The sequence below is a fragment of the Scardinius erythrophthalmus genome, assembly GCF_964197995.2.
Source record: "Scardinius erythrophthalmus genome assembly, chromosome: 20".
Lineage (NCBI taxonomy): Eukaryota > Metazoa > Chordata > Actinopteri > Cypriniformes > Leuciscidae > Scardinius > Scardinius erythrophthalmus.
Window position 1 is genome coordinate 25,545,158 of NC_138240.1, and position 25,349 is coordinate 25,570,506.

Consider the following 25,349-nt stretch of genomic DNA (forward strand, 5'->3'; position numbering starts at 1 on the left):
AATTTAAATACAAGCACGACATTTGATAAAACATTTTTGAGTGGATCAGGGCCTTCAAACTAGGGACTTAATTTATAACTTTGTAAAATGAGATAATACATATGTTTAACACAACAATTTGATTATTTTTTTATTCAGCTTTTTCTGAGATTACTTCACTTTTTAATTATATTGACATCAGTTCTTAAAAAGAAATAAATTAAGGTGGATACATTTACTATTATTAATACATTTTGCTGTCAACCTAATCAAATTACAGTATTGTTAGTTTTGAGGGTCAATATGATATATATATATATTTTTTTTTTTTTTTTATAAATCAATTTTATTTAGCAAGGACACATTAAATTGATCTAAAGTGACAGTAAAGCCATTTATAATGTTACAAATTGTCACACTTTCTATTTATCAATTCATCCTAAAATAAATATTTTCACAAATATATTAAGCTGCTTTCAACATTGAAAATAATAGGATAATTTCTGAAGGATCATGTGACACCAAAGACTGGAGTAATGATGCTGACAATTTAGCTTTACTATCATAGGATTAAATTACATTTTAAATATATTAAAACAGAAAACAGTAATAATTGTTTGTTTTACTGTATTTAACATAAGCATTAGTTTCTAAAAACAATAATAAATCTTAACAACCCCAAATTTATAAATGTTAGTGTAAATACTAGATCATATTTTAATAATTCACTTTGGCTTTAGTAAATTATAACAGACAATATAAAATCAAATATCTGAATTCTGGAAACAAGTTATCCTTATAATACCATGCTTAATATTTATCTCAAACTGTACTAAAGGGTCTTTATACAATACATGGAAATAAAATTCAAACATTACATGGTAGAACTGATCTTGTTTGGAAAGCCAAAGGTTAAAAACACCTGGATTAGGTAAAAATAATTAATCCGTGTCTTCCACTAATAATCATCTAAAACTACAGTATATACGTTTACTGTGAATAATTACTCAGCCACATTCGTCAGGCCTTTAAATAAATCCTCTAGCAAAAAGAAAAAAACTGTACAGACAATAATGCATTTTCTGCCAAGAGAGAGATTGATTTAGGTTGTGTAAAAATCATTAGTTTTTTTCCTTTTTTGTCGAGTCGCTTCCCCCTGAGGCTCATTTAGGTTCGCTTACCCGCAGAATTCGATGTACTTATAGATGCAGCCGGCGATCACCATGGCAATGATGGCGTAGTACCAGGAGCAGAGGAACATCAGGGTAAGACACAAGCTCATGCCCAAGAGTGACAAAGCCCTGGAGAAAGATCATAGTCTATCTCATGCTCATTTGTCCAGTTTGCAATTGCTCAAAGTTACATAATTTTGGTGTCAGCTGTGTTTACACTAATTACGATAACTGCCACAGGTGACTATATTCTTAGAGGTGGAAGGACTTAATTATGTGTGATGTCTGTAGTCTTCACTTTAATATTTAACGTAAAAGATTACGAAAGACTAGACTTTTAACATTCATCCACTCAAACCAATCATTTTGTATACAAACATACTTTCCGTCACTGATGCAAACCTAAGGGATCAGGAGTTTGTGTGTGTTTGTACATGTGTAATTATGTACCAGTGGTAGAATTTAAAGCGTGGTCTCCAGTTCGGGGTCCTGAGGAGAGTCTGCAGCGCACAGGCCAGGTTTACAAACATGTAGCACATGAGAAAGAACCTGTGGGGGGAAACAGAGCAAAACTCTATGTAATATTGAGAAAATACTTCCCCTTGGAAGTTTTTATGCTTTGTTTTGCAGCAAATGAACCACTATTAATTTACTAACGTACTTAAAATATGCGCAAGTATCTGTTAGTTGTGACTGATAGTGAGAGCTCTCAGTACTCTTTATAAGAGAGCCCAGTCATTCCATGGATATAATTTTAATAATTTCCCTGTGCCAGTGTCTCACAGTAGGAGGCTTGGTCTTGATCCACTGGAGTAAAACACATCTTCTTTCAACTGAAAGAAGATTATGTAATAGTTTTTGCCATGTGTTTGTTAGTGGCATTCCATCTGAGATCCCCCCCCCCCCCCAAAAAAAGAATGAGAGTAAGATTCCACCTTTTTACATCAAACATATCCAGTAGAGATAATAGAGTTTACATGATTTAAAAACCGAGGCCTGTTAAAGATCCTGTATTTATATTTTGTAAATCTGTTGTTACATAAGGAAGTTTTTTCCAAGAGACTCAGATAATATTTAAAAATAATAATTAATTGTTTTCCAATTAAAAATAATATTTTTACAAATATTTAAAAATAACATAATTTTAAAATATGATATACATATTTATTTATCATATTAAATTTAAATATATATTAAAATACTTATATTAAATAATATAATTAAAGATAAGAAAAGAAATTTAATATTTTTAAATAATATACAATAAAATAAGTAAAATAAGGTCTGTGGTAAAAAAAAAACGTCTCGGTTACATATAGTAACCCTCACTCCCTGAAGGAGGGAACAGAGACGCCATGCACGTCGAGACCAACGAATAGGAATCTCGCTAGAGAGGCCAATCTACTTCGAGTGAAACTAAACGAGTCAATGCATATTGGCGTGCAATCATTTGCAACAACTGCTCTGCCACGCAGCGCAGGTATTTAACGAGCAGCAGGTGCGATTGTTCTTCAGTTTTTTGCTGAGGAGCCGAGCCAATGAGCTGGCTGCCCCGGCGGGCCGCAGCAGATGTGGCGACAGGACAGGACAGGACAGGACACAGCAGATGTGGCGACAAATAGGAATCCCTACCAAGGGGCCACAGCTGCTAACCCCATCCAGCACCCTGTGCAAACCTCTTGCCCCTTCTTGCCCGAAAGGATGAAAGGAGAGGGCTTATGTAGAGTATACCTGTCACTGTTGTTCCATATTAACCCATACAGTGAGATTATTGGATAACACTGGGAAGCGTGCCCTTTCTGTAAGGAAGGAGAACGCTGTGGAACCCACATTCTTCAGGAGTTATGTGGAGATATACATATGGACTATCCCGAAGGTTGTACTGCAGATGAAATACTAGGTGACTCAGCCCAAGTGAAAGACACAGACTTCCGTTTAGGAGCAGCCGTGGAAGAATACACATATGGGATCCCCGCAGGGTCACACATATGGGACCCAGCCTAGACCCGGTTCTCAAGGATTCAACAGATAAAGTCCTGGCACCGGACGCTCTGCCACGTCTGGGCCGAGGGTGTTGGAGGACTCAACAGGTTTTTCATACTGGAGTAATAAGGGTGCACAGTAGAGTTCAGCAAGCAGACAGAGCTGGGCCTCTCAGTGCTTCTACCCGTTTAGGGTGAGAACACAGGAGTAGACCGGCTCTACACTAGGCTATATAATCTAGCTAACGTGTTAGGTGTCGCCCAGCCCACAGCTCTACAGATATCTCTTAGAGAGGAGCCGCGTTCCAGCGCCCAGGAGGATGCAACGCCTCTCGTGGAGTGAGCATGCAACCTGAGCGGGCAGGTGTGCCTGGTAAGCCAAGGTGATGGTATCCACTATCCAGTGGGCCATCCTCTGCTTGGAGACAGCCTTTCCCTTCTGTTTGACTTCTGTCGCGAGGAGCATGAGTTCTGGGAACCGGATCCGGGTGGGCCAATAGGGAGCCACCAGAAGGACCTGCTCCTCGTCCTCCCTGACTTTGCACAGGTCTGTGCAAGTAGTCTCACTGGGAGAAAACGAATATTTGCGAGGGCCCCGGGGCCAGCTGTGTGCCAGTGCGTCCGTGCCGAGTGTTCCCACGGACAGGGAGTAAAACAGCTGGCAGTGGGAGGAGGAGGCAAACAGGTTAACCTGAGCCTCCCAAAACTCTCTCCATATCAGTTAAACCACCTGGGGGTGGAGTCGCCATACTCCCGGGAGCACAGCTTGTGAAAGCTCATCGGCCACACGGTTGAGCACACCAGGGACATACATGGCTCGAAGATGCTTCTGACTCCAGAGGAGGAGATGGCGGGCGAGTTGCGACTAGACCACCTTGTCGGTTGATGTACGCAACGGCCGCAGTGTTGTCTGAATGGACCAGCACGTCCCTGCCCTGTAGCGGCCTCTTTAAGTGGCTCAGAGTGAGACGTACTGCTAGCAACTTGAGGCAGTTGATGTGCCAATGCAGTTGGGGGCCCGTCCACACCCCTGACACTGCAGGCCTGTTGTACGTGGCACCCCAGCCGGTGGCAGAGGCATCTGTGAACACCACAGCATGCCTGGACACCTGTTCCAAGGACACTCCTGCCTGGTCTCATATGGAGCAGCCCGAGCGGAGTTACCACTGCTGCCGCTGCCATATGCCCCAGGAGCCTCTGAAAAAATTTCAGTGGAACCGTCGTCCTGCCTTTGAACGTGTTCAAGCAGTTCAGCACCGACTGAGCACGTTCCTCTGTGAGGCGCGCTGTCTGTGCGACCGAATCCAACTCCATACCGAGAAAAGAGATCCTCTGCACATGGGAGAGTTTGCTCTTTTACCAGTTGACTTGAAGACCCAACAGTCTGAGGTGCCTGAGCACAAGGTCCCTGTGTTCGCATAACTGATCTCGAAAGTGTGCTGGTATGAGCCAGTCGTCAAGATAGTTGAGGATGCAAAAGCCCTGTTCTTTCATTGGAACAAGGGCCCCCTCCGTGACTTTCATGAAGACACAGGGAGACAAGGACAGCCCGAAGGGCAGGACCTTGTACTGATATGCTCGACCCTTGAACACAAAGCACAGAAACGACCTGTGTCAAGGAAGAATCGAGACATGAAAGTACACGTCCTTTAGGTCGATCGCTGCAAACCAATCTCGGGGACGGATGCATTCGAAAATGCATTTCTGCGTGAGCATTTTGAACGGTAGCTTGTGAAGGCTCTGATTCATCCGTCCTCTTGGCCGGGGCCGGGACGGGCAGGGCGGCCTGCCTGCGACTGGCTCCTTGGTGCCGCTTAGGTGGAGGCTGCTGCTGTGGAGCAGGAGCGAGGGCAGTCACAGGAGGACACCCTCGGTGATGAATAGACTGAGCAGGATGTGCTTAATCGCCTCAGTCTGCTTCTGTACAGCTGAGAACAACTGGGCGAAGTTCTCGACCGCGTCGCCGAAGAGGACGGTCTGAAACATGGGGGAGTTAAGGAACCTGACTTTGTCTGTCTCCCTCATGTCGGCCAGACACAGCCAGAGATGGCGTTCTTGGACCACCATAGTGGACGATCGCACGACCCACCAACCAGTGGGAGGTGAAAGGTGCCGTCCATGACCCAGTGAGCTCCTCATGCACCCCCGGGAAGAAAGGAACTGGGGTGGGTTGCTGCACGGGCCACCCCAAGAAACCAATCATCCAGACTTGAGGGAGGGACACGGTGGAGGGTTCCACACGACCCCGATACTGTTGGCGGCCCGGGAAAGCATGGCCATCATCTCATGGTCTGACTTGGGGACTGAATCGTCATCCCTGAAGAAGTCTGACCCACTCTCCGATGCAGTGATCGACATCTGATCATCTTGCGGAGCGCCAAAGGATACGGCTGGTACACACCTCGTGGATGGTCCCGTACGTTCCCTCGGTGGCTCTACTGGTTGAGGAGCGTGGGAGGGATGCGGGTTCCTAGGGGGTTGGTTCCCCGAAGGAAGCGCGCTCACTGTGATCCTCAGGTCACCCGCACTACTACCCTGAAGTAACCCTCTGAGGAGGGTTAGATTGCGGCAGAGGCGTGGGGACTTTGCAGGAACAAGAGTCTCGACCGTAGCTCCGAGATGGTCATCTTCCCACAATGGGTACACAATCCCGCAATCCCAGGTAACGACCGCATCCAGAAACACACAGGTAGAGTGACGTATTTAAAAAGACACGCTCCACCCGTGTAAGCTCTTTCAGGAGACTGCTCTCCTTGGTGCTGAAGCACGCAGGGGAACGGTCGCAGCGAACACAGACAGGGAAGTGTGCAGCCTGTCGTGCGCTGTCTCTCCCTCACGGTGATCTTACTACCGGTAAGAATGGCTTTTCAGCGCTCTTGGCGCACCGTACCAGCTGTAAGAACAGCCTTTTTGTTTTGCTCAGTGACAAACAACACAAAAAGACAAAAAAGAGAGAGAGAGAGAGAGAGAGAGAGAGAGAGAGAGAGAGAGAGAGAGAGAGAGAGAGAGAGAGAGAGAAAAGTTGACCCCATTGCCGCGCTGTATGCCCGCACCAAACTTGATAGATTCTCCTGGAGAGCTTGCTCTCTAAACACTCACTGAAGAGAACAGGATCGAAACGCTTGGCTCGGAAGCAAAAAGCTGAAGTGCAATCGCACCTTCTACTCATTATATACCCGCGCTGCATGGCAGAGCAGCTTTTGCAAATTATTGCATGCCAATGTGCATTGTCTCGTTTAGTTTCATTCGAAGTAGATTGGCCTCTCTAGCGAGATTACTATTCTTCGTTCTCGACGTGCCGTCGAGGAACTTGAAGAGGAACTTGACGATACTTGAACGTTTTGTTCAACAATGTAAACTGTACACAACATCACGTCATGTTCACCACAGACCGTACTTAAAAACCCTATTATAAAAACCCATAGGAAAATCTCAAGGGAACCACTTCCGGGTTTTGATGTCATCCCTGCGGCACTTTATTGAAGAACAGGCTTTTGGAAAATAGGCTATTCAGCATAGTGAAGAAGTTTTATTACAGCAGTAAGTGAGTGGAAAGTGAGTGGTTTATTGCTGTTGTTTCTCTGGGAATCATAAAGAATGAGGAGCACTGTGTGCATTTGGGTAGTTGCTTGCTTACATTGACAGAATGGGTGCAACCGAATCCAGGGAGGCGATGATAATGCCAATCTCACAGATGCAGCCCGTCAGGAGGAGAGCCCATGTAGGTTCACCGTTAGCTTTGCCATGGCCAAACACCTGTAAAATGAAGAAATGCCACTTAGTATGATCAAGTATGGAAGCATCAACAGAGAGATAATCAGAAATTGGCAAACATATACATGTACCCTGAGGAAAGGAATGATGCCATCGCGGGAGATAGCTTGAAGGAGGCGGGGCGCTCCTGTCAAACTCTGAAGCCCCGCCCCACAGGTGGAGAAGAAGGAGCCAAACACAATGACCCAGGGCGAGGGCCATGCCAGGGTGCCAATAACCAAGTTACCATCCACGCCTTCCCCAAATCTGCGTTTAGAACAGTGTTGATATTGTTAACTAATAGCATTCAATAAATTCTCGTTAATTGAAATAAGGCTGAAATAATATACAAAGATTAGATTAAAAACTTAAAAAGCCTAAAAAAAGTATTAGAAATGCAACCTTGGCAATTAACTAAAATAAAATAAAGTTTAAGTTGAAATACTAAAATTGATAAAAACTAAAAATGAAATTAAATACATTAAAGCTAAACAGAAATATTTAAACAAATGACTAATGAACAACATGGCAAAAGCACATAACAAAATTCAAAAGTGAAAATATGAAAATAAAAGCTAATCCAAAATTGTAATAAATACTAGAGTAGTATATAGTATAAAAACAATACTAAAATAACACTAGTTTATAAATGAAATGCGTTTTATTTTTATGTGGAAGTTATTTTAATTAAATTGATCTGAACTGCACTGACTGAAATCGAAGTTTGAATTAAATTGGAGGCTATACTGAATCTAAAGTAAATCAAAAGTAGAACCAGGGTTATTATAACTAAAAGTAATATCTTAAAAAAATAACACTTAAAATGAAATTTAAAACATTTTAAACTTATTTTACTTCAGCTAGTTTTTTCAGCATGGACCCTTTTCACAGACTGATGATGCGTTTTAACAGCTATCAACATCGCAAAATCCTGCAAAGTGTATATATAAATATATACATTTTTTATGTACAGTATGTACATTTATAACACTATACTTTGAATTACATTACCTTTGCATCAAATTACAAGAAACTAGTTATTATTATTAACTAGTCTGAGAAAAGGGTCAATTATATTTAGTTGTCTTTTGTCTTTCCCATGTGTTTGTTTCTTGTGTCTCAAGAAATTCAAATTAAAATGAAGACAGAAAAAAATCGAATTTAAAAATGAACAAAACTATAATAGTATGTGTCAGTGATAATGAAATAACACTGACTAGAACTACAGACTCACTTGTCCCTCAAAACGACTCCGTCAACACAGGCTCCGAACAGAATCACACTAGACATGTCTGCGAGAGCAAAAATTCAGGAGAACGACATAAAGCAGCAAAAAGGTCTTTTCATTTTATTATTGTCGTTTCCTGGATATCAAATTACACTGTATTTTGTATATTTCAAGATGTGCAGTTCTGCACTGTGTCATTTATTTAAGCAAAGCTGGAGCGGTTTTGCCTTTGGAGTAAAGGATACAGATGATGGAGGTGGTTGTGATGGCCATGATGGTCCCAACAGGGATGGACTTCTGAGCATCCTGCAGGTCACCAGAACGGTTGGAACCAGCCATGATGCCTGTGACATACACACAAACATTATGTCAGAAAACACTGGGTCTGTTTGTGGATCAGGTTTTGCCTAAACTGAAAAGAACAAATGTAATAAGAACAAAAACACAGTAAATTTGCTTTCACTGTTTTACTGAATAACAAAAATCTTGTTTTTAATTGTTAGTCATTTAATTTGAATTAATTTTTTATTTAAAGGCACACTATGCAGCTTTCCGTTTTTGTCAAACAGCGACCCCTAGAGTCGCTGAGGAGTACTTGTATTTAACGTTACTGTCGTAAATACCACTCGCGCAGAGCCGTCTCTGCACTCACGGCCTGATCCCTTCCGCCCTCTATACCGGTACCTGTTCAATAGGATGGAAGCTGTAATGAGTGGAAATAAGGTGTGGCCCCTTTAAGAGCTGTGCGCGCCCTGTTGAACTGTCGTCGGTAGTCTGTGTTGTATGTGCACCTCGAACACCCGTATGCGGGTTATTTCAGTTTGATGCTCATTCTTATCCTACTTTTGTTTATCAAGTAAAGATGTGGATGGTAGAACGGGTGACAGACAGTTACACGAGTTCGACTGGGGAATAAAGTGCAAGTTGTGAGATGCCAATCGCCTCCGTGAGTCAGTCTGGCCTCTGTAATAACTTCATCTGTGAGCTATCCCTATTTCTCCTCCTGACAGAACGTGTTACAAAGCGTCGGACATCGAACAGGCACAGATAACCTCTGAAGATGTCTACTAGTCCATCAACAAGAACGATATTTACTCGAGTCTGACTCCTTGCTCGGTCAGTCTGCCGTTTCCTCTTTCTTTCGTCCTCCGCTCTGACAAGCTTTCCTAGCTTTGTGTGCAGTGCCGAAAAGCAATTCGTTACATCGCGAGACCTGATATCACGCGATACTTCCTGACGGCAAGGCCGCCGACCCGCCGGCCCAAAGTTGCAAGTGAGTTTTTTCCGCTCTCGGGCACCAGGGGGGTGCGAAACCACCACCATTCAACCCGAAATAAGTAATATAACCATTCCACTGACTCAGAAGCTGTTCAGTTAAGGTTAAAAAGTTACCTAGTGTCCCTTTAATTTTTCTTTATCCACTGAAAAACTGATTTTAAGTAAATCATAAGTCAGATTAAAATTAACGTGACTATACATGTATGTAAAGTATACACAGAAAAAAAAAGTAAACTTGACATTTCTATTACAGTTTTTTTCAACTGCTTACACACATTTCTAAAACTTTGCATCTTTTTATTTTTTATTTTTTTAACTTTACACACAAATCCAAGAATTGCACACACAAAATGCAAATTGCCTCACATCTTACGTTGCAAACACCTTTGCCATAATATTATATTTTTGGATATATCATGTACACAGTTATTCAAAACCTAAAGCTCTTCTTTTATGATCTCCTATGTACATTTCCGTACAAGATTGAAAGTAATTGGCAGAGAAATGTTGAAAAATTCTCGGTAAACACGGAAGCAATATTGAAACCTAACTATTTATTTTTTTATTGTAAGCATTTGTGGTTGTGAATACAGTTTTACACAGTCCGAAAAACCTATAACTTGACCGTTGTCCTATTTACTGTATTATCCTATTCTAAAGCCATGATTGGTTGGTGTTAAGCAAAACAATGAGTGTTTGTTCATGTGAGGAATTAGTGTGAAGCACCGATGAATTAAAATCAAGATACTTCCTGTTAGATTTTTGTGTTACATAGAGTTGTGGTTTGCAAAAAGTTTTATGAAATTGAAAACTGAGTCGAAGGCCAATAATTAGTCTATGGTTTTGCTTATTTGGTGTATGGTTCTGATATTTGAGTTCAGGTTTCAGAAATTGTATGACAAGTAAGGATTTTGTGTGTAAGCAGTTGAAAAAAACTGTAATAATAATTCCCCTAGTAGTTATGGAACTGTTGTACTGACCTGTGACAGAGGGGAAGTAGATGCCGACCAGCAGGGTGAAGAAGCTGGTGATGTCAGCGAGGACATATCGGTTAGTGTTGGTTAGTGGGGCCTCAGGGTCGAGTACGGCAGCTATACCTCGTTTCTCTATAAATGTATTTTTCTCAGCAAACATGCTGAAAAGGTTTTCTGTGAAGAAGAATTTTAAAAACAAAATGACTTTAAATACAGAATCAGTACATTTTTTGAACATTAAAGCTCAACAATAACATTACTAGTATACTCAAGCATTTCAAATATTCAAATGGAGTTCGAAATTTGTAAAATAGTATGGACATTTTTTCAACATCATTATTTTAAGTTCATTTTATATATGCAAATGTTTAAGAGTCTATGATTGGATAATTATTGCCATGATTACTATGTTTCTAGCATGTTATGTTTGGAAACAGTTCTTTTAATCCTCATTGATGGAGTGTGTAGCTTTTCATTTCTTAAACAATCATGTAGGAAGACAAGATCTTGATGCGCCTCTTGATGGAAATAAATGTCGTGATGTTATTTCCATCAAGAGGTGCATCAAGTTTTGTTCAAGCTCTTGTATTACAATACAAGTCAAGCACTCTGTAAAGTCTCCTCCAGGACATCTCAAAGACTTTCAATGAATTTCAGGTCTGGACTCAAAGGTGCCAATTCATGTGTGAAAATGATTCTTCATGCTCCCTCACAACCATTCTTTCACAGTTTGAGCCTGATGAATCTTGACATTGTTATAATGGAATATGGTCATGATGTGTCTTCCTACATAGTTGTTTAAGAACTGAAAAGCTACACACTTCATCAATTAGGGTTAGAAGAACTCTTCGCAAACATGCTAGAAACATATAATAACTGCAGTAATAAAACTCCAATCATAGACTCTTAAGCATTTGCCTATTTCAATATTTTGGTGTGTTTGTGTATTTAATTTGCTTCTATGTTGAAACAATTTTGATTAAACCTTCAAAGTATGAGGAAAATATTTGAATTTTTAAATATTTTAAATATGAGGGAGGAACAAAACACTATACAGAGTTAATGTATTTATATTAAAGGCCAACTACAGCTGCAGGTTTTATTTTACTATGCAAAAAAGAAAAATGCAGAAAAACTAAAAGCTCACAGGAAAATTGACTCCAAGCGGAACAACTACACAATATGCTTACATAATCTTTTAAAATCTTTTGTCAAAATGCTAACAAAGACAATAATTATACACTGTTGTCTCTACACTACAAAAATCGCCTCGGTTACGACTGTAACCTCGGTTCCCTGAAGAGGGAACGAGCGTTGCGTCGAAGAATGACGCTATGGGAACGCTTTGCGTGATGATGTCTTGAAGCACATGTAAAATCAGCCCAATGGCGTGGCGGAGCGTCAGAGGCGGGGTGACGTCACGTACCAGGAAACTATAAAGCCTGTTCGAAAACAGAGAGTGCCAGCTTCGAATAGAGTCTGAAGTAGCAGCTGACAGGCATGAAGGAGATATGGCAGGGCGACGCAACGCTCGTTCCCTCTTCAGGGAACCGAGGTTACAGTCGTAACCGAGGCGTTCCCTTTCAAGGGAACTCCCGTTGCGTCGAAGAATGACGCTATGGGAACGTCTATACCAACGCCACCATAGCTACAAGTGTCTGTCCTGTGTGAAATCATAAAGAGCAGCACTAGGAAGACAGAACATGGGACCCTGGTGCAGAGTCCAAATCCAGAGAGTAAAATCTGACGAAAGTGTGCGGTGAGGACCAGCCTGCCGCATCACAAACGTCCAGTAAGGAAACTCCTGAAATAAGGGCCTTGGAGGCCGCCATACTCCTAGTAGAGTGTGACCGGACAGCCATAGGAGAAGGCTGCCCGGCCGCTTCATAAGCCACCAGCCATATTTGAGCCACCAGCCATATCACCCTGTAGCCCAAGACTGGTTGCCCACTGAAGCTAAGCAGGGCTGAGCCTGGTCAGTACCTGGATGGGAGACCTCCTGGGAAAAAACAGGTTGCTGCTGGAAGAGGTGTTAGTGAGGCCAGCAGGGGGTGCTCACCCTGTGGTCTGTGTGGGTCCTAACGCCCCAGTATAGTGACGGGGACACTATACTGCCAAAAGAGCACCGTCCTTCGGATGAGACGTTAAACCGAGGTCCTTGTCTCTGTGGTCATTAAAAATCCCAGGATGCCCTTCGAAAAAGAGTAGGGGTGTAACCCCGGCATCCTGGCCAAATTTGCCCCTTGGCCTCTATCCATCATGGCCTCCTAACCATCCCCATATACTGATTGGCTTCATCACTGTCTCCTCTCCACCAGTAAGCTGGCGTGTGGTGGGCGTTCTGGCGCAATATGGCTGCCGTCGCATCATCCAGGTGGATGCTGCACATCGGTGGTGGTTGAGGAGATTCCCCCCTTCTATGTAAAGCGCTTTGAGGTCTCAGATAAAGCGCTATATAAATGTAACGAATTATTAATTATAAGCAAGCGAAATAGCCTCAACTACCCACTTGCTCATATTAGTCTCCTGGTCCGCATTTAGAAAGGGAGGAGGACAGAAGGCCTGCAGTACAATCGGTCGGGCCACGTTAGTGGGGACCTTGGGGATATAGCCTGGTCTAGGATGAAGAAAAGCTTACACCATGCCCGGAGCAAACTCCAAGCATGACGGAGCAACCGACAATGCTTGGAGATCCCCTAACCTCATAAGAGAGGAAAAGGCTAGGAGGAACAGACTAGCTTACAAAGTTAGGAACCTCCTAAATAGGCTCAAAGGGGGCCAGGGAAAGGCCTTGCAGCGCAAAGGACAAATCCCAAGGTGGCACCCTAGAGCGAACTGCAGGCCTCAGCCTCCAGGTGCCACGAAGGAAACGAGATACCAGAGGGTCTTTCCCCACAGACATTCCACCCAAAGGAATGTGGTAAGCACCTAAGGCCGCCACATAGACCTTTAAAGTGGACGGGGTCAGACCTGCAGTGAACCGGTCCTGCAGGAACTCCAGCACTGTACCAATTGGGCAGTGAACTGGGTCCAGCCGACGGTCACTACACCATGAAGTGAAGACTCTCCACTTCAGGGCATAAAGTTTCCTCGTGGAGGGAGCTCTGGACTGTAGAATGGTCTCCACAACCTCAGTTGAGAGACCTGACTCTATGAGCTGGGCCCCCTCAGAGGCCAAGCCCACAGGTTCCACAGTTCTGGCCGAGGGTGAAATATCGAGCCCTCTGCCCGGGACAGAAGGTCCCTCCTGACGGGTAGCTCCAGAGGAGGCCCGTCGAGGAGCGACACTAAATCGGGAAACCATACTCTGCCCGGCCAGCGCGGGGCTACAAGAAGCAGGCAAACCCGGTCCCTGCGAACTCTCTCCAGAACTCCCGGGAGCAGAGCGACTGGGGGAAAAGCGTACAGACGCAGCCTCGGCCACGTCTGCATCCTCGGTGTGGAGCCTCCATTCCCCGGGCCTCAGCCCCTGTCTCGACAGAGTGTCTGCTCCAATGTTCTGAACCCCGGGGATGTAAGCTGCCCTGAGAGACAGCAACTTCCCCTGGGACCACAAGAGGATATGGCGTGCCAGATTGCATAATGGGCGTGAGCGCAAACCCCCTTGGTGATTTATATAGGCGACTACCGAAGTGTTCTCCGTATGTACTAGCACATGGTGCCCCCTGAGATCTGTGATAAAGCTCCTCAGAGCCCGGAAGACAGCTAACATCTCTAGGCGATTGATATGCCAGGAATGATGATGGTCTTCCCACAGACCTTGAGATGAGCGACTCTCTAGAATCGCTCCCCAGCCCGTGAGGGAAGCATCCGTCGTTAGCAGTTTGCGACGACAAGGAGCTCCCAGCACTGGGCCTTGGGACAGGAACCAGGGTTTCTTCCACATAACCAAGGCACGTAGGCATCACCGCGTGACCTTGATTGTGCGAAATGGGTTGCCCCTCGGGGAAAAACCCCCTGGTCCTGAGCCACCACTGCAGGGGCCTCATGTGTAGCAGTCCAAAAGGTATCCCGTTGGAAGCTGCTGCCATGAGACCCAACAGTTTCTGGAACTGTTTGACAGTGAGTAGCTGGCCTAGCTTCACACTTTCCACAGCTGCAAGGATAGATTCTAAACGTGACGGTGACAGGCGCGCCTGCATCGACACTGAATCACATACCACGCCTAGATAAGTGGTCCTCTGAAGTGGAGAAAGCACACTCTTCTTGGCGTTCAGCCGTAACCCCAGCTCCTTCATGTGGGCGAGAACAACATCTCGATGTTGAACCGCCAACTGATGCGACTGAGCTAAAATCAACCAATCGTCGATGTAGTTCATGATGCGAATACCCTGGAGGCGCAGAGGCGCCAGAGCTGCATCCACGCATTTCGTGAAAGTGCGGGGTGATAAAGCTAGACCGAATGGAAGAACTCGATATTGGTATGCTTTGCCCCCGAAAGCAAACCTCAGGAACTTCCAGTGACATGGACGGATGGAAATATGGAAATATGCATCCTTGAGATCTATCGTGACAAACCAGTCCTCGGACCTGATTTGTGGCACGATTTGTCTCAAAGACACCATTTTGAACTTGAGCTGCATGAAAACTCATACAGAACTCGAAGACCTAAAATGGGACTCAATCCCCCGTCCTTTTTTGGAACTATGAAATACCGACTGTAAAACCCGGTTTCCCTGTTGGAGGGAGGTACATATTCTATGGCCCCTTTCTCTAACAGAGTGTTCACTTCTTGTTCCATAACCAGAACCTGCTCGGGGTCCACCACGGTGGGTAGGACCCCCAAAACCGAGGTGGGCGAGAACCAAACAGTATTTGGAACCCTAACCCTACGGTCTGCAGGACCCAACGAGAAACATTTGGCAGTAGCTTCCACGCTGCCAAAGATTCTACTAGAGGTATCAGTCTCTCGAGACTGACTTCTGGATTTTGTTGTTGTTGAGCAGTCGGTTCGTCGCCCTGTAACGGCGCACCGGCAGGGAACGACTGAACAGACCGCTCTAACACCCTCCTCAGAGGGGGCGGGCATCCCGAGGCCACTACGTTTCCGGGTGGTCCTTGAGATATGTGCTCGCCGGAGACCGCTGCACCCTGAAGCACCGGAGGTGGCAGGGTTGGCAGAACGGTCCCCTGAGGGCACCGGAGAGAGACGGGCACCGTAAAAGGAGGTGTTAACTGCTCTACTTCGGGGGGAGGGGGGCTACCCTCATGGTCCTGAGCCCTCGGGCACCAGGATCTTTTTCCCACAGCCTTCTAGGCGGTAATAACGGTCCTCAGATCCGCTCTACCCTTCGAAGTTTGGGGTTGAGAACGTCCTCCCTGTCCCCGAGCTCTTAGCGGGGGAGCATGGGAGGAAACGCTCTGCTTTTTAGAAGCCCTTTGGGAGCTCGAAATCTGAGGCTGATCCCGCACAGCAGCCTCAGGATGTGAGCGACGGGGGAGCAAATTTTGGAACGCTGCATAGTGTTTAGAAGCCTGTTGGAATTTCTCAACAGCAGTATAAACAGCGTTGCCAAATAACCCGGACGTAGAAAGGAGAGAATCCATAAAAGATATAAATATATATATTCTCTGTGTTTAATGTTGCTCAAATTGAGCTCACACACCACATCTGGGCCAATGCCCCCGCCCTCATAGAGAACTCCCACTTTTCTTTTCTTTTTAAAGTGCATGAGACTGAGGTGGGGCATCCTCAGACTCAGCCTCAACACTAACAACATCCAGATCCTCAGAACTGGAAAATTGCAGTGTTTGTGCCATCATCAGGGCGGAAGAAACCGCCGCGCGTGCTTCCGAACCCTGATGAGTGACATCTGGTCTATCAGTTAAGGGCTGAGATAAGGCAAAGCCTGTCTCAGACCCCAGCGTGAGTTTTTTTTTTTTTTTTTTATTCCACCTGATAAGCCTGCAGCAAAGACATCGTGAGAATAAATGCTGCAGCCTGAACAGACGCGGAATAAGCCCCGCCCCCCAGAGAAGATGTAACTCTGAGGGGCTTATTAGGCAATACCGAAACTTTATAGGGAAGATGCCGTCGCTGGAGAGAGATAGCTCGCAAGCGTCTCTTCCACCTTTGGCATCTCCCCATAACCATTTTCTTAAAACCGGAAATAGGAGAATAATTCGAAGCTTGTGAATTAAAACTCAATGAACTGGCTTATCCCACGATCTCGACACCTCAGTGTGGAGATCGGGAAAAACGGCAGATTCTGCGTTGTGATTGTGCACGTGAGGGCAGGATGGCCACTCAACACATAGTCTATAGACTGCTCTTGTAACTACATCCAGCAATAAAAAGTACATGAGACTGAGGTGGGGCATCCTCAGACTCAGCCTCAACACTAACAATATCCAGATCCTCAGAACTGGATAATCGCAGTGTTTGTTCCATCATCAGGGCGGAAGAAACCGCAGCGCGTGCTTCCAAACCCTGATGACAGAAACCGGATCTATCAGGTAAGGGCTGAGATAGGGCAGAGCCCGTCTCAGACCCCGCTGATAGATCCATTTGCGAACCCCAGGACTGAGATCGCCGCTGTGCCTCGGCAGCAGCGGGACCCGAGCCCTGAGGAACGCGAGCTTCCCGGAAGAAACTCAGCCGGGATAGGAGCGAGCGCATGGACAGCGCCTCGCAATGCACACAGCCAGCACCCTCGAGTGCTGACTGGGCATGCTCCTCTCCCAAACAAACAATGCACAAAACGTGAGTGTCCCTACCCGTAATGAAACGCGGGCAGGGAGCACACACATTCTGAACTGTTCGCTGGAGATAATAACTAGTGACAAGACAACAATAAATAGACAGAGACAGATTTCACATAGAGCGCTACTGAAGACACAGAAGCTGGCGCTCTCTGTTTTCGAACAGGCTTTATAGTTTCCTGGTACGTGACGTCACCCCGCCTCTGACGCTCCGCCACGCCATTGGGCTGATTTTACATGTGCTTCAAGACATCATCACGCAAAGCGTTCCCATAGCGTCATTCTTCGACGCAACGGGAGTTCCCTTGAAAGGGAAACACTATTGTTCAAAATTTTGTCTCGTATGCTAACCAAGGCCACATTTATTCAATCAAAAATACTATAAATAGAGTACAGTACATAATACATTAAGATTGTGAAATATTACAATTTAAAATTATTGTCATGCTTAATATTTTTTGTGTAAACCTTTAAAGAAAAGAAAGTTCAAAAGAACATCATTTAATTGAAAAAGTATTAAAGTATTATTTATTTGAAATAGTAAAAGTACTGTGATGAATATATAATTATCAATGTCTGTAAGTCTCCTAACCTGCCAGGATGCCACTGGTGACTCCAGGGATTCCCTGGATCTGGCTAACGTTGTTGTTGGTGAAGTAATCATCGCAGGTGGCGTTCAGGAACTCTGAGTCACAGAAGGCTCTCCAAAGCTTGGTGGTGATCGTGGCATTTCCCTGCTCAATGGTCTTGGCACAAATGTCAAAGCTCTTCGACACAAGAGTTCGGTTCCCGAGCACACACACCCTATACAGGATAAGGTCTGTATGATTATGGACACTCTGTGCCCTAAAGGAACATTCTGAATCCCAAAAAGTTCTACTTACGGAAAGTCAGGTGGATCAAAAGATGTCTTGATGACCCCGGCGTAGACAGCGAGAATGGAGAGAATGACGCAGGCGAGGAACACAAGGGCCAACTTGTTGACGTACTTCACACCAACAAAGACAACTAGAGACATCAAGGAGAGCACGATGGTACCGTACACACGCATGTTATTCAACAACGCTGCCTCGGCCTCTGCTCCCTCCAGACCCTCCATCTTGAAAATGGCAGCTGCTGGCACAATGTAGATCTACAAAAAAATCAATAATATTTTTAAGATTTTATAATAATATTTTAAAGATATTTTTATTTAGTACTGCCCTTCAGTAGCCAAATAGGATATTTACATGTTTCACAGAAGACAAAAGTTTAAATTTACCCTAATCATCAAAATCGAAAAGTTTACACTCCCCAGCTGTTAATGCTGTTAATCCCTTAAATGCTTAGTTCGCCCAAAAATGAAAATGATCCCATATCCCCTCAATCCATCCTAGGTGTATTTGACTTTCTTCTTTCAGCCAAACACAATCAGAGTTTTGTTTAAAAATATCCTGGCTCTTCCAAGCTTTACAATGGGAGTGAATAGTAACTGAGATTTTAAAGCTCCAAAAAGCGCATACATCCACCATAAAAGTAATCCATACGGCTTCAGATGGTTAATAAAGACCTTCTGAAGCGAAGTGATGCGCTTTTGTAAGAAAAATTACCATATATTTTTTACTTTATAAACTATAACCACTGGCTTCCGGTAACGGCTATACGCAAGTCTAGTTCCAGCAGAAGAGTGACCTCTGACCTAACGCATGACGTAGGAAGTAGGAGTTGTGTAAGCTTAGGTGAGAGAACACGCCTCTACCGGTTCAAACAAACAAACTCAAGCTCCTCCAATATTTCTCTTTAAAAATTCTCGTTTTAGACCTCTAATTTTGACCTCCTTTGTTTTGCTCTGCGCTTCCGAGTTCATAAATACATTATGCGTCAGGTCAGAGGTCAAAGGTCACTCTAGACTGGTGTACGGCAGTTACAGGAAGCCAGTGATTATAGTCTATAAAGTTATAAATATTAATATTTTTCTTACGAAAACGCATCGCTTCAGTTCAGAAGGCCTTTATTAACCCACTGGATCCGTATGAATTACTTTTATGATGGATGGATGCACTTTTTGGGCTTCAAAAACTCAGGCTTTCGAACTCTGATTGTGTTTGGCTGAAAGAAGAAAGCCATATACACCTAGGATGGCTTGAGGGTGACTACATTATTGGATAACTTTCATTTTTGGGTGAACTCACCCTTTAATTATCCTCAGTGCAGTGTGAAAATATGAATCTTAAAAAAATAAAGTCACTGTTTGAAATGGTTCAAATATGCAGAAGATTCTAGAAAAACAAAGAATGTGCAGAGTAGGACCTGGAAGATTCTTTCAGTGGACATATTCACAGTATAAATTAAAATACATTTTGTAAAAATCATCATAAATCTAAGAAAATAGATGCTCAATAATGTAATTATTCCTCCAGCTTGGACCCTTGCCTGCCGAGCTTGTCAACTATGCTTGCAATGTTTGTATCGATACATTTGCATGAATCAGTTTGAATTGAATTAGTTTGACACTGAATGTCAGATTAAGCGAAAACCAATGAAATTATACCAGTAGGATTTCGATGCATCCCAGGATGTACATGGCTCCTGCAAAAGTGGTCCCCAGGTAGAAACATATACCAACGGCCCCGCCAAACTCCGGCCCCAGTGAACGAGAAATCATGTAGTATGAACCTCCAGCTACAAGCACACAAACAAACGTACCATTAAGCATATACATCTAAAGAGTTAAATAGAACGGCATTTCACATTAATAGCTAATAGTAGCTTTCTTTCCATCCAATGTTGTGAATTTTACTTTGTTTTGTTGTTACTTTTAATTGTAATATTGCATAAAACATTTGCGAATCCAACACCGTTTCCTTCCAATGTATCCAAGAGAACACAATCGCCACTTCCTGGGAAACCGGCGGCAATTATCTGTACTAAAAATGGAAGTTGCTGCAATCAGGAAAGGGACTGTGGCTCTTTTTTCGTACATCATAAATGACTTGTGCCTCAGAGTGTGCAGACGAACACTGTTTAAACACTGTAAAGTTATCTTGCATTCGGAGGCGGATGCCTGGTGTTTGGGAAAGCAATTGTGTGAGACAGTTCTGGGATGTAATCAAGTCATTTTGATGATAGACTTTAGCTCAGGCATTTCAGAATGACCAAACCAATATTTGAGATGCTGTGCTATGAAATTGGTCCACTGGTTAGTCCAGTTATCCAATCACATTCTCAGTCGGGGCAAAGTCATCTGAGTATTTTGTTGTGCATGGAATGATTTATTCGGAATATGTGTTTCCATCGTAGTTTCTGCATGTCTTCTTATTGGACAAAAAAATTAGCAACCTCAATTGAGCACATACGCTTTTTATGCACATTTTGTATTAGTTATGCGGATTTTAAAAATTTTATTCAACTTTTTTTTTTGTTATATCCCAAATTTCACATAACAATAAGTGGATTGAGACATAGCTACTATTATCATACTTTTTTCTTCTTGAAATGACATTCAAGAATTCCATGACACAGGCTACTGTTATTTCAAATAAACAGAGACATACAAGCATCCACACAAACGAACACACAGTTATGAGCCTGGAGCTGATCTCAGCACAGTTGGGAGCTGTACTGTGCACTGTAGCTAACTGCCCATGAAGAACAACAGGACAGCCGTCCTCTGGGCATCTGCACGCATACACAAACACTGTGAATTCTGCTCACCTGGCACAACTCCATTGGTGGCAATAGCACTCATTGAGATCGCAGTCAGCATAGTCTGTAAATAAAGTAAATAAAGATCAATACAATGGGGACAATGAGTGACAGAGACAAGAGGCCCCCACTAAGTCCCCCAGTGACTTGTGAAAGAAAATTTTATTTATTAGAAAATAAACATTGGGAGGTTGTGCAGTTGAGTGGGATTTTTATTGGTTTAGCAAATTCATCGGTTGTAGGGGAAAAGAGGGAAAATTATTTTGCCCCTGGCCCCATGAATTGAAGTAACACCCCTGCATAAAGACATGAATTCTGTAATTATGTTATACCATTAACAATACGCCATTTTTGGGATGGTAATTAAAAACTTAACAATGAGGTTTCATTGTTAACATTAGTTAACTACATTATTTAACACGAGCTAACAATGAACATTGAACAATACTTCTACAGCATTTAATAATCTTTGTTTTTACATGTCTCTCTGAACTGCTTGATTCTGATTGGTCATTTGTAACATTCCAAGGTCAGTTATTTCCCAATAATGACCGTCGTCAATCGCAATTGACCAATAATGACCACTTATCCGGTTATTTGAGGTCGGCACTTCTTTCATGTCTCTGGTTTCATACCACGGAGACGCTGTCAGTCTCATTTCATTCAAACATTCAATAAAAACTGAAGACTTCAGAATTAATAGCAGGCCTTCAAAAATATATTGTTGAAGTGTTTGTCTTGCTGCTAGAGCGATTGTTTTGTACACAGTAATAGACTATAAGATAATAAACAGGTATGATTTTAAAACAGTTAATTATCAAATCAATTTTTCATGTCCCCTTCATTATTTATGGGTTGGAAAGCTGTGTTACAAGCAGTGTTGGTCAAGTTACTTGGAAAAAGTAATTAGTTACTGATTACTGATTACTTCTCCAAGAAAGTAATCCAGTTACTTTACTGATTACTTATTTTCAAAAGTAATTAGTTACTTTACTAGTTACTTTACTAGTTACTTTTCAAAAACATGATGCACGAAATGAATACGCTATAAAGCAATAGACCTTTCTGCTTCTATTCTTTCTGCATATTCCATCATCTAAAATTGAATCAAATGAAACATTCTTTTTTAAAATTTGTTTTATTAGTTTCGGTATTTTAACTTTATGCACATTGCATCAATGATTCACTCATTAAGATGGTCGCCTGCCGCCTCCTACTGGCGGTTTATAAATATTTCTATGCATAAATAATATTTCTTATTTGTATATTCAAAATTTTTTTATATTTTAAATAATCTCATTACATTATTAAATGCTCTGATTGGTAACAGCCCTTTAGCATCTTATTATTCTATTGTAATTTATTGATCAAATTTAAGAATTTTAAATGAAAGATGAGGCAAACGATTAGGGAAAATGCCCTTTATAAAGGTTAAAATATCATAAATATATACATTTATGTATGTTAAAGCTGACTGAACTGATGAGAATACTGATTCAGAATAAATTATATTTACAACACACACATAAAAAAAATCACATTTTTGTCCTGTTCTAACAAATGTTTTTACTCGGACAAGTGAATGACCGACCGAAGGACAAATGAAAAGGCTTAAATGTTGAGCCCTGGTATATATTTTTTTATTATTATTCACATTTATTTACCCATAAACCTGTCTTTAGGAAGCCATAAGTTACAGTGGCAAGAATAACTTTGTGAAACCTTTGGGGGTGGTGGACAGAGTGGAGTATGCCTTAATCTAGTTGATCATGCATTTCTTTTCTTTTATTCCACAGCTGATGTGTGCAGTTTTTTATTGCTTGCATTAAAATAATTTTCTCTTGTTTTGTTTTTTAATTGCAGTCTTTTTCTTCTGCCATTCATGCTTATCAGCTCCATGCAATCTTAAACTTTTCTTGGTTCAGTTTGCTAAAATAAAAGACCCATTCTAAGAGCTGTTGACTTTTCTACCTTGGGAAAGAACGTTAAACGAACAACTTGAAAAGGCATGACAAATCATGACATAGACTGACATCACTCACAACGTACCAATGCATTATCCCTCATGAACAAATATAACGTCTGATGTTTGCACGTGCATACAGTTTACCATTACGACATCGTTCATGAATAAACATGACGTCTGAACACGGACAAACGGTGCGTGTTGACGCCTCAAAATTAACGCGTTTCGTTTAAAGACTTTTGAACGCGATCGCTTGCCATAGTGTTTACCACTGACTTCGCGGCGCTCATGTCATTGTCACTCACGAGTCACGGCTCACGTCGCGAGACAGTCTCGCAGTATAACACAGTAACGCAGCCTGCTTACGGGGAAGTAACAGTAATCTAATTACTGTTTTTGCAATTGTAATCCCTTACTTTACTCGTTACTTGAAAAAAGTAATATTATTACAGTAACGCGTTACTTTGTAACGCGTTACACCCAACACTGGTTAGTGATTTGACTGTACATCATCCCTTTAAATGCTATCTTGTTTGAACTTGTCCGTTCATTGAAATAGAAAACTTTTGTAACAATGTAAATATCTTTACTGTCACTGTCGATCAATTTAATGCATCCTTGCTGAATAAAAGCATTAATTTCTTTCAAACTTTTAAACAGAAATGTGCTTGAGCACATTTTACACTCATGTAACCTGCATGATATTTGATGCACTCAAATTCTAAAATAGGAAGCTAGAGTATTATTTATTTGAAAGCACTCAGTATTCATATACTGCCAGCGTAGCCAAGACTGAAACAAACCTTGTGAATTTGAATAGTGAGTGTAGGTTGACAGAATTTATTCTGCAAGTTTGAGTGTATCTGGGGTTTGGCAGGGTCAAAGGGGTCATAATGGGGGATTTATGGTGGTAGAATCTGAAGAGACAGCTTTCAGCTTTTTTATATCAAACAATATTAAAGCAGATATGACAGGAGGCGAAAGAGTGGGACAGCACTGCACATTCACTTACATAATACTGCACAAACTCACTCTAAAAGAAAATACTGCAGCAAATATTCACCAATATGTGACACGAGCATGCACAGAACACATGCAAACACGCACGCCACCAGAATCACCAGCAGCTTGTGCTTAACTGGCAGCTCTGAAATCAAACACCACATGTAAGCATTTACATTTATGTTCTTGGCAGAAATTCCATCTGACGCTCCCGTACCGACTTACCAAAGTGACTTACAACAAAGTGATTATATAACTGTAAGCAATCTTCAGTTAAAGATGCATAGGGGTAAAAGGAAACCTTAAGCTCTCGAGGGGGAGTCTCTGGGGGGTCATGCTGCATAATGGTGATAAAAAATTCTTCTTTCGAGGTTTGAAGAGACCTTTCTGTTGGTGTGAATGCTATGAAGTGCATTCAGATATGAATGATGGAAAAGCTATTTGTGTAGTATTAGTGTTTGAGCTTGTTTAACTGTTATAAGAGACCCCCCCACACACACACGGCTCCTGCAGTGTCTGTGTATGTGCGTCTGAGACTGACCGTGGAGCAACACATGAAGACGATGACGAAGGTTCCCAGGACGCCTCCAACGCCCACCAGCCAGGTCATCCTGAGGAAAAGGATCACCCCCAGGATGTTCTGCATACATGGCAGGTAAACGCCCATTATCGTGCCCATACGTGGAGCCTGTCAATCAAACAATAAAAAAAATCATTAATCAGGACACCATGTAAATCTATTAACTGGTACATGATGCTCAGTATAATTCACAGACGGCATAATTAAAAGGCAATTTTATCTGCTTGTCAATCAACATCCACCAAATCAATGGTTAAGTACCGTCCATCAACATACACAAGAAGTCTTATACCATTGTCCTTGTGTGTGAATTACCTGCTTCTGTGCAGCATCTGTCTACAAATAGTGAAGCTGCGAGTTTCAAAAACTTCAAAAACATCAATGTTACCCACTCGTTGCTGAGAAATTTAATGTAGAGATTCTGTAGGGAAGCTATTTTGTAGGGCAGCATTGATAAGTTTCTGTGCTCCTGGATGTTTCTGTATGTGTGTGTGTGTGTGTGTGTGTGTGTGTGTGTGTGTGTGTGTGTGTGTGTGTGTGTGTGTGTGTGTGCTTCAACGTGTGTGCAAGAAACGGCTGAAGACGCTTCTTTTTCAACAGCACTTGATCCAGTAATACACTTTCTCTACTATTCTATTCTGTTCTATAATAATAAAAAAAATTAAAAAAATAAAAAATAAAAACATTTACTGCGTTAGATTTAACTGAGAAGGGTCATAGCACTTGCACATTGTTGTCCTACTGTTAGTTTAACTGCTTCTATTGTTCTCATTTGTAAGTCGGTTTGGATAAAAGCGTCTGCTAAATTAATAAATGTAAATGTAAATGTAAATGTAACGAAAGCAGCGCATTAATATAGATCAGCGATTAAACTTACTGGAACTACTTGTGCATTAAACAATTTTTTATGCACATCTTCCAGCGAATCAGAATCAAGTATTCAGACAGACCATGGTACTGTATAAAGGGCTTTGTACAATACAGATTGTTTCAAAGCTGCTTCAAAGCATTAAACAGAAAAATAACAGAATCATTGATGTAACTTTCAT

General features: G+C 42.5%; 1 protein-coding gene across 1 annotated transcript in view; it reads right to left on the reverse strand.

Annotated features, from left to right (window-relative positions):
* slc12a5b (solute carrier family 12 member 5b) overlaps positions 1-25,349 on the reverse strand; it is a gene marked incomplete at both ends in the record, with an annotated part of 80,423 nt that overhangs the window by 13,645 nt on the left and 41,429 nt on the right. Inside the window, 12 exons of the mRNA XM_081348755.1 lie at positions 1,161-1,280; positions 1,602-1,700; positions 6,771-6,889; positions 6,979-7,153; positions 8,121-8,178; positions 8,360-8,458; positions 10,373-10,540; positions 17,661-17,872; positions 17,953-18,200; positions 19,599-19,729; positions 20,762-20,816; positions 24,262-24,408. Coding sequence (XP_081204881.1) covers positions 1,161-1,280; positions 1,602-1,700; positions 6,771-6,889; positions 6,979-7,153; positions 8,121-8,178; positions 8,360-8,458; positions 10,373-10,540; positions 17,661-17,872; positions 17,953-18,200; positions 19,599-19,729; positions 20,762-20,816; positions 24,262-24,408 — 1,631 coding nt within the window. The remainder of the gene's footprint in view (positions 1-1,160; positions 1,281-1,601; positions 1,701-6,770; positions 6,890-6,978; positions 7,154-8,120; positions 8,179-8,359; positions 8,459-10,372; positions 10,541-17,660; positions 17,873-17,952; positions 18,201-19,598; positions 19,730-20,761; positions 20,817-24,261; positions 24,409-25,349) is intronic.